The sequence below is a fragment of the Papaver somniferum genome, unplaced genomic scaffold (assembly GCF_003573695.1).
Source record: "Papaver somniferum cultivar HN1 unplaced genomic scaffold, ASM357369v1 unplaced-scaffold_158, whole genome shotgun sequence".
NCBI classification, from domain to species: Eukaryota; Viridiplantae; Streptophyta; class Magnoliopsida; order Ranunculales; family Papaveraceae; genus Papaver; species Papaver somniferum.
Genome location: NW_020625264.1, coordinates 1,929,537 through 1,939,706, shown reverse-complemented (window position 1 = coordinate 1,939,706; position 10,170 = coordinate 1,929,537). Strand labels below are relative to the sequence as shown.

The following is a 10,170-nucleotide window of genomic DNA, read 5'->3' as shown; positions in this document are numbered from 1 at the left end:
TTCAATACGTTTGTATTACAATTTACTTACTATTGTGATACAAAGAATGTGTATTTTATTATATTTTTCAATGATGTATCTTAAAATGATGTATACAATTTTTCTATATCAATGAAATTGAGAGGCATCACCTATTTCCTTCAAAAAAAAAAAACAATTCTATTATTTGTGCTAATACGTGTATCACAGAACCGCCACACCTTTTCCCCGTAGTATATCCTGAGTGCCAATCCAACGGCTTTTGGCAGCGTTCTTACCATTGGGATATGAGGGTGGAATGTGGGTCACTATTTTCTCTCTTACGGGATAAAATGCGGGAGAATACATTGTATCTCTATCATTTCCGTTTTCGCACGTCTTATTAATTTTTTTTTGTAAAAGGAGAAGAGAGAGAAGGAGACACAAAGTAGAAGGGAAGAAGAAGGAAGAAATTGTATTCATTAGTACAATAGACAAACATTAAAGCCTCTATTTATAGGGCTCGACACAAGGACATATCAGTAATAAACGAGATTTACTCCATATATTCTTAACATTATTACACGTTTATAACACTCCCCCTGATGACATTGTGTCTAAGCTAATTGCCTCGCTAAAACCTTGACAGGAAAAGAGTACAATTGTAAGTAAACTTAGAACGGAGTTGGACATGTATATGTTGCCTCATTAAAACCTTGACAAGGAAAAACCCAGTGGGACAAAACCTTGATGAAGGAAAAAGAGTACAACGTGATAGTCCAATAAAATATACTATGATGCTCCCCTGATAAGTAATTCAGTTGAATTTGGCTTGCAAATCTTCGAGTTGAGACTTCCCAATTTGGTAAACGAATTTCTTGAATGCTGGAGATAGTAATGCTTTCATGAGAAATTTTCCAGTTGATGAAGTCTTCTTTTGGGTTAGTCTTCTAATGATAGTGTTCTCGAGTCTTCATGTTTCTTTGAATACACTGAAAACTCGCTTCTTGGATTGCTCACTTCCCGAAGATGATTTGCAGAAGTAGTTGATGTAGTCTCTTCCATAAAGGACCAAGATGTTCATACAGTACCAAAAGTGAAAAAAATTGTATTCGTGGTCATGCCTTACGTGGATCAGAATGACATCCAAGTTCCTAAGGGTTTTTATGTTGACTAGCTTGGGCTAACAAAATGACCTAGTTAATGGTGGGAATCCACCAAATAACCGAAATTTGATACAAATCCCCCTTGGATGACCACCATGTTGAATTAATTTGTCTCACTAAAACCTTGCCAATAAAACCTAATGGAAAAAAATTTGGACGAAGGCAAATTGGCACATATATCAACATTTTGAAAGAAAATTATACGTCAACAACATATTGCCTCGTTAAAACCTTGTCAGGAAAACCGCATGGGACAAAACATGAAACGAAGGAAAAGAGTACAACTTTTGACGATTTGTGAATGCTCACTCAAATATATGAGTATTATAAAATATAAGCATCATAACTCTAGTCTATATCATATAGACAAGTTTTAAGCAAACATAATATTAAACTGCAGATTTAAGAAAGAAAGAAAATGAATCTATGTTGTTAAAGCGTGGATTTTGGTGTTTTGAAAGACTCCTCAAGAGACCTATAAAGTTGATATCATCAACTAATTAATCCGAACTTTTGGTCTTGTACCAAAATTCTAAAAAACACACACATAAAGGATGGTTATACCTGACATAATCGAGTCAAGTGGCTGCCTGAATACAATTTGAATCCTATAAAGATTAAAAACTTGAATATGTTATTCGAGCACATTTCTTGTATGAATGCAATACGAGTCCTCCAAAACTACCATGCAAAATGCATCATATAGGGAGAACAATGTATTGTTGAACCAACCCTCGGGTTTGAACGTTTAATCCTCAATCGCTCTTAAAACGAATTATTTCTTTTAATACGCAATATGACTAACACCAACCTATAATGTTCAGGCTTGGTAGTTTTATGGTGTCAACTCTAGCTAGGATCCTTATGTTGCGTCAATCGAAAATCACAATAATCCAATCTAAATTGGATTGTATTCCAACCAATCACATATGTCGATATTCCTCTGCAGAGGGGTTAACAACCACCATCTTTATTATTTTAATAGCTACTATAAATGAATATCCGACAATATTTAACTTATCACGATCCCACAAAATTCTCAAGTGTATGTATATCTTGAAAAAAAAAATCACAAAGATACTGGTACCAGCGCCCGTGGACATAATCTCCTATTATTCAAAATAAGGAGATATGAATGTTGAGAATGTGAATCGTATTATCATAGACTCTGTTGGAGCATATTTGTAGCCTATATAAAAATCCTACATGCTTGATCGATGTAATTGGATTTTCCTTTTCAAACGGCATTAAGCTTATTGGAAAGCCAATAGAGATTTTTTCACGCCAGTTACATGGCAGCCTTTTTCGATTTCGTCATTATGGGAGAGAAATGATATAACCTTTAAGTTAATTAATGTCAACCTCTAATAGCATAGAGTCTCCCCCTGACTCTGGCGGAAATTGTCATCTCATATACGAAAACGAGTTTCATAAAGTATTATCCGATTAATTCGAGACACATCCTTATTATAAAGCATGTCTTTTGACATAAAAAAATGTAGTCTTAATAGACATACATATATAACATCAACCATGGATTACGTTTGTAACCCAAAATCTATTGATACAAAAGAATATAAAATATGCGAACTCTTCAAATAAAATAAAATTGTGGACACTTATGTTAGCAAAAGAAATTTATAGAAAGATCAATTAAGTCGCTCAAGGACTAATTATATAGGCTAACAAGCCCGGTGCGCACCTCCATATTCCAACAACAAGTGGAACAATTCGAAATTTGGAGATTATTACCACGAGGATTAAAATTGCAAAATATCCCTCGGAAATGCAGCAGTTCCCCGCTAAATTAGCGTTTGCAATCGTCTTAACCAATAATAACGATATTTCATCCTTGAATTAGAGAAAAACGCTTCATTAGAAAATAATGAAGCTATTATTGTTGTTCTTTTTTTAGGGAAAAAAATTGCTTTTTGGTTGATGAATGGTTTCTTGTAAGGAATAGAAACTAATGGTTTATTATTATTATTATTATTATTATATAAAACTATATTTGATTGAATCGACAAAATATAAAGATATTGTCCTTTTTGGTCATCACAGTGGGAAAATCCAGTTTATGGTGGATAAGTGATTTCTTGTTAAAAAAAATAGAAATCATAGAAATAAGTCACATGGTCCTTGTCTAAGGGACAAAGATACCAAATTGAATTGGCCGCAGGTTTTTCAACCATGCATGTGATTAATTACCGTTAAGGTAATTAGATTGTGATACCACCAATTTTTACAATTCCATTAAAGGAATAGAAATTATAATCATCGTTTGATGGATTTGTTTTTTCGTTCTCCATTGAAAAATTAGAGAAGAAAAAAAAGAATACCTATTTTTGATGATTACAGTTTCATTGGAGGAGTAGTAACTGTAACCGTTAATATACCATATCTTATACACGTTTATAACATTATTCTTTTTTTCTTTTTTCTTTTTATGATTTTCTTTCTTTTCTTGATTGATATGAGCCTGCCACCGCCCACCGGGCAGGCCGAGCTCGAACGAATAACCTAGAGCTTAGAGCAACCACAGTCATCGACCAAACCCAAATTTACTCTCCAAAACACAGACGCTACGGAGTGGACGATCGATCAAATACCAGACCATCGACCAAAGAGCAGAGTATATTTGGTCGATAGTTTGGTTTTGATCGGGCGTAATTTAAATCTACGCCAGACATCAGACGCAAATATTAGTTGCGTTTGAAACGAGGCGTAATCTTAATTTTCGTTTGGTAGTGAGACGGAAATAACAGGTTCGTCTGATAGAAACACAATTTTAATCTACGCCCAATGGGACGTAGTTAAAATTTGCGTCTGATATGGGGCGGTACGATTCAATTCCGCCTGAAACAGACGTAGTAAATGGATTGCGCCCGACGGGACGTAGTTATAAATCACGCCTGAAATGGGGCGCATTTTGAAGTCACGCCTGACTATATATGGGGCGCAATTCAACAGTTTCGTTTCATTCTATATGGGGCGTAAGTTTTTAACAACGCCCCATCCCACTCCAAATTTTTTTCTTGAATTTCCGAATTTTCGAATTTTCTACAAATTTTCGAATATTTTCGAATTTCCCATGGTGCCGTTGGCGAATTTCGAACGTTGGAATTTTTTGATCGTTGGACATTTAAGACCCTTGGAAACTAAAGCTCCGTATACCTATAAATACAGATGATGAAAATATATGTATCACACAACAAACAGAGTCATTTCATCATCACATTTTTGATTAAATCTTTTGCATTTTCTCTCGAATTAGTTTTGGATTTTTTCATTTGACTCTGTTTAATGGCACCACGAATTCCTCGAGGTCCTAATTTTTCAACAATCGAAGATTTAACCATGTGTAAAATTCATTTATCAATCTCTCAAGATCCCGGTGTTGGAATTGATCAATCTAAAGCAGAATTATGGACTCACATTGTTCATGATATTGAACATATATTACCTAATAAGCCGAAGCGGACTTGGGGCTCATGGCAGAAATGATATCAGACAATAAACAAAGAGGTGTCATTGTTCGCTGCAAAAGTGGGGGAAATAGAAGGTGAACATCATACTGGATGGGGTCTTGAAAGGGCGGTAAGTTTTCTATAAATTTTCTCCAGTTTTCTATAATTTTAACTTGCACATGAACTAAACTGTTACTGAAAAAAATAATAGCTCGAAGAAGCAAGGCTGCGGTTCAAGGAGCGCAATGATGGGAAGCCATTTAAGCACGTCGGATTCAAGCGCGTGTGGTGGGACGGGATTAATAGCTGCATCCGTGTTCAGCCAGGCGTAACTTTTTGAAAGCGCCCCATCAGGCGTGATAGTTTTGTACCGCTCCATCAGGCGTAAATTTTCCGTCACGCCCCATGAACATCAGGCGTTATTATTCCGTCACGCCCCATGCAAAACAAGACGTTGTGTTCGGATTGCGTCCCACCAGGCGTATTTGTTAATTACTCCCGTTCAGGCATAGTTTGAAGTTACGTCTCTCCATCGGGATGTTTTATATATTACGTCCCATACCAAACGCAATTTTAGGCTACGCCTGAAGTCAGCCAACCAGGCGAATTTTATACCTACGCCCCATATCAGACGAACTCTTATATCTCCGCTCCACCAAATTTACTCCTGCAACGTAACGTCTCACCACTGACTAAACCCAAATTTACTCGTTCGATTTATTCTTTAATCTTTGGTTATACTCGCATCACTTCAGTTGCTCTTACATACCTATTTTATAGCCCGGCCCGGAACGGGTTTCTCCCGTAAATCTAGACAGTTTTCAAATTTTGAATTCCTAACGGCAAAAAAATATACTAATTCATTTCTCTCTGTTTATAGAAACTAGAAATCCTTCAAAAAAGATAGAGAGAGAACAACTAAATCATTAATCTTAATCCCAATCTGATTAAAAAAATTTAAAGGAGAAAAAAAAACCCATTAATGGAGAAGATTAATCAGAAGTTACCATTGAGTGATGAAGAATATGATGATGAAGAAGGAGTAGAAGAAGGAGAATCATCAGGAAGTGAAGAAATTGCAGCGGATGATGATTCTGAAGAAGACCCAACATTTGATGTTCTTGAAGAAACACGGTCAAGTCTGTCCAGACTTTCATTGAAGAAAACTAAATCACGGTTCGTATGTTAATCTTATTCATTGATTTGATTTGATTAACCTCAGAGATGAAGCTAATTTTCTTGAATACATTTTTTTTTTGATTTTTATAGTATTTCGAAGGTTATTGAATCTGGAAATGATGAAGAAGAAGAACCAGATGATGTAGAGATTAAGGTGCCTGAACTTAATGCGAAAGATGCCAAAAGTTATGAAACTATTGAGAAGATTATTGCTGGTAAGGTGTTTGATATAATGCTTCAATGAGGATTTTAATATGGATAGGATTTTAATGAGGTTTGTGTTGGGTGTTTGATGGAGGAGAACAGGTGGTCAGGTTGAGAAACTGAAAGTTGAACAATGTAAAGTTTATTTGAGGAAGAACGGGTTGCGATTAACGGGGAAGAAAGACGTTCTTATTGATCGGATTAAGGAACATCTTGGGTAATAATGAATGACATTGTTTTGTGTCTGATGTTGTAATAATCTAATTTGGTTATTGACTGTGTGTATGTGCAGGATCATAAATGGTGGTGGAGAACTCAAGTATCCAGCATCCAGCTTCGTGTATAACTGCAAAGGTTAGGTTGTTATGATTGTTAGATTTTGCGTGTTCGTTGAATTACTGTTTGAGCATTGTTGGATTTTACCTGTGAAATTACTATCAGAGCGGTGGTGGTATTTTTACATTAAAAGAATGTTAAAAACTAGAACAAATATTAAGTCACTAGTAGAAACCATGTTAAGCTATTCGTTCAACCAGTGTGTCATTAAGCAACTCTCTCTAGTAGAGACCATATTAAGCTATTATGTTATAGATACAATATCAAAAGGTATATACACAATTACCGGTGAACTTCAGTGCCAAAAGTGTGAGCATCGATGTACTCTCGAGTTTGATCTACAAAGTAAATTATTGGAGGTTGGTTCTTTCATTTACCACAACAAAGAGAATTTGTGCTATTGAGCTACAGATAATTGGGTGTCACCTAATCTCGAAACCTGTCCTAGCTTGATCAAGGAATGATTATACCATATGGTATTACTATTACATGTCACTGGATTACTATTTATGATGGGGATTGAAGTGCAGGTGATGCTTGCACCGGAGATGTCGTAATGTTCGAGCAAAATGTTTATGAAATGTGAGCAAGCAAACTGTTCATCTTTGGTGCAGTTACAAAATCTATATCCATTTTGTATCAATGCTTATTGTTTTTAATCTGATTACATTGTCTCGCACAGGTATAACATAGCTTCTAGGAGTGCCACTGGCCCTCCCTGTGGGACTAGAACCGTTGTGGGTCGTATTGTGAAAGAAAGCTATGGTTCAGCCAAACAGCAACACACATTTACGGTGAGCTTGATTGTTTCATATGCCACATTGACTTCAGAATCCTAGCACTCAGTGAAGCTAAATTATATTATCGGCTAATATTTGGGCATTGTGCACGTTGAAACTCTAAGTTTGCTCTATTTGATCAGATTGAAGTATTATGGAGCAAAGGAGTGAAACTACTTCCTCCACTCCACCCTCTTCTAATTAAGGGTAGAAACCTTTATAAGCTAAAGACAATGAGACAGGTCTGTTCAGTTACATTTTTTTTTTCTCTTTCCGTTGTTCGGGAGTGTATGTATTATGGAGCTGAACTCTATTCTTAAATTTCAGTTATGGGCAGATGAGGAGATGAGGCGGAAGGTGTTGCTAGAAAAACACTCCAGAGGATCTCTTGCTAGGTCTAACAGAGAAACTAGAATCCAGCAAAAGGAAATGCGGAAGAAGAGTACTGGACAGAGGTGAACTTCTTAACCCGTTTGTCATCTCCTGCTAGAAAGTTTGTACAGAACAGAATAGGAAGTCGAAACGTTATGTGCAGTCAGTTCAGCTAGTAGTTTTCGTGTAAAGACTCCTTCATTAACACACTTATTTTTTTGACTTTAGGGTGTTGAGAAATGAAAGAAACAATGTCCAAGAGACGGAAAGAAGGATGTCAACAGATGAATTGGAGACGAAACCAGCCGCTCAACTTCAGAATGAACACCCAACAATCTACACAAAACAACCTACTCAGACTGGACTACATAAACCAGCTTTCCCATTAAAGATGGTTCTCTCTGAGGTCTGCATGAACACCACAATGCCATCGAGTATTACTGAACAACATCATAATAATGGATATCAGGTCGCCAAGCACAGGCAGAATCACATATCTGAAAAGGTCAAACAATCTCAGTTCGCCAGCAGAACCCAACAGAAGTTTTCTGGAAATGTCCATGATGCATATGCCAACAATGCACAAAATAACTTTCCAGAATTTTTTTATCAATCTCATCATGCAAATGCAAATCAGTCAAGCTTCAATGCTCCTCCCCGAAATTCTATTCTTGGGAGGGCTCCCTCACAGCGGCAGCTCTGTCAATACTATCCTCAAGGAAGGTGTAGATATGGAAAGAACTGTAAGTATTTGCACGAAGACAGAGATAAACATGTGAATGGAGTAACTGCTAAACCCTCATACCCAAATGAAAATGCTTCGAGCTTCAATGCCCCTCCTCGGAGTCCTACCCGCAGAAGCTGCAATTCTTCTCTTCAGAGTCCCACACGCCGAAGCTACCATTCTCCTGTCCAGAGCCCCATACGCAGAAGCTTCAATGCTCCTGCTCAGAATAGCTTCAATTGTCCACCAAGGATTCCCACACACAGAAGCTTCAATTCTCCTGTCTGGAGCCCCATTGCCAGAAGCTTCAATGCTCTTTCTCGAGGAAGCCTCAATTGCCCACCTTGGAGTCCCAGCCGTGGACGGCAGTTGCATGCTCAGAACAGCTTCAATTATCCACCAAGAAGTCCGAACCACAGAAGCTTCAATTCTCCTGCACGTAGTCCCACTCCTCCAAGAAGTCCGGACTACAGAAGCTTCAATTCTCCTGTGCGAAGTCCCACTCGCAGAAGCTTGAATTCTCCTTCTCGAGGAAGCTTTAATTGCCCACCCTGGAGTCCCAACCGTGGAGGTCCTCCCACGCAACGGCAGGTGTGCCGCTACTACACTCAGGGAAGGTGTTATCATGGTGAAAACTGCAAGTATTTGCATGAAAGAAGATAAGGGGGCGTATCCCAGAAAGGTTTTGCGGTGCAGCGGTAAAACTGAGATTACATTTGTCTTGATTTCGGTACAACCGAAGTAGTTTTTCTGGACAAATTTTCTCAGGCATCTTGCTGATTCTTGAGACACGAAAATCACTCTTGTAACGGATTCGGCAAAGCTGTTTCTTTTGTTCTTCCATAGTAGTAATATATTATTACAGAATTTACAACAACCTCAGTTACGTGTCATTCATCCTCGCGACAATTGAAGAAGACATATAAAGACTCTTCTTCAGCTTGTTATTTAGAGAGTTTGATAAGAACCACCCACACTCATCTAAAACATGTATATATATATATATATGTAGCACGATCAAAATAGTGTCACGATTCATGAGTAATGTTACTGGACTATTTAGAAGATGATTATTGTTATTAAGACCGTAGATATATTAACCATTGATGTCGTGAGTATTATTGGACTTGGTATGTTTTACTATTTTTGCATCAATTATTGGTGCTGTAGCGTCAAGGGGTTTACTGTCTGTTCACATTGATAAAGTAAGATTCCAATTACAAAGTGATCGGATCCTTTTTCATCTTTACTCTGCACATTCAAAGCATACTTCTGCATTTGTATTCTTTTTGCTTTTTCCATGGTTCAGCTCCAACCAGACCACCCATGTGCATACACTGATTATTACCTTTTGAGAGTCCAAATGATAGTAGTTTCCTCTGTCAAGTCTTGAACAGTAGCATAACTATTTGGAACACTAGCTAAGACCTGTTCGATTCCAATGCATTCACATAATGCAGTACTGACGAACCAACGGCGAAATTGCACAATTATCTTAAATTAAGAAGAAGAACAAAGAAGCACCGTCTAGGATTAATTACTGGTAAGCATTCATTAATTAACCGAATAACCGCGTCCTTACTTTTTAAGCTTATGTACGTGGTAGTTTAGGTTCAGTAAAGAAAATTTGATTACCCAAGGAATAAAAATTGCTTCCTTATTATTGTAAAGGTAAAAATCAGAAGAATATTAGTGACTTACTTGATCATTGCAGCTCAACTGAGAAGAGAATTCAATACTTCGCTTTGGTTCAATAATTTTTTGTTTTTTTTTTTATATATTTTTTTAATGGTGCAGGCTGAATACAGTAAAAACGGAATGGTGAAAATTTTATATCAAACTTTGATAGGCTTATGTTCAACTGGGATTTGATTTTCTCACAAGTCTTTGTTTTTCGCCTTTCCGCTATTTTATTACTTGTAAAACAGTAAAAGTCACTCTGTAATTTCTTTCACTCCTTATTAAATTCTCTTTCTTTATAGAAT

General features: G+C 37.0%; 1 protein-coding gene across 1 annotated transcript; it reads left to right on the top strand.

Moving 5' to 3' along the window:
* The first annotated feature begins 5,508 nt into the window (after positions 1-5,508).
* Positions 5,509-9,082, top strand: LOC113337005 (zinc finger CCCH domain-containing protein 62-like). The gene is made up of 9 exons (XM_026582706.1): positions 5,509-5,767; positions 5,861-5,985; positions 6,077-6,191; positions 6,267-6,328; positions 6,841-6,892; positions 6,993-7,104; positions 7,233-7,331; positions 7,417-7,544; positions 7,690-9,082. The coding sequence occupies exons 1-9, from the start codon at positions 5,574-5,576 to the stop codon at positions 8,846-8,848; spliced, it is 2,046 nt and encodes a 681-aa protein (XP_026438491.1). The 5' UTR covers positions 5,509-5,573; the 3' UTR covers positions 8,849-9,082.
* The last annotated feature ends 1,088 nt before the right edge of the window (positions 9,083-10,170 follow it).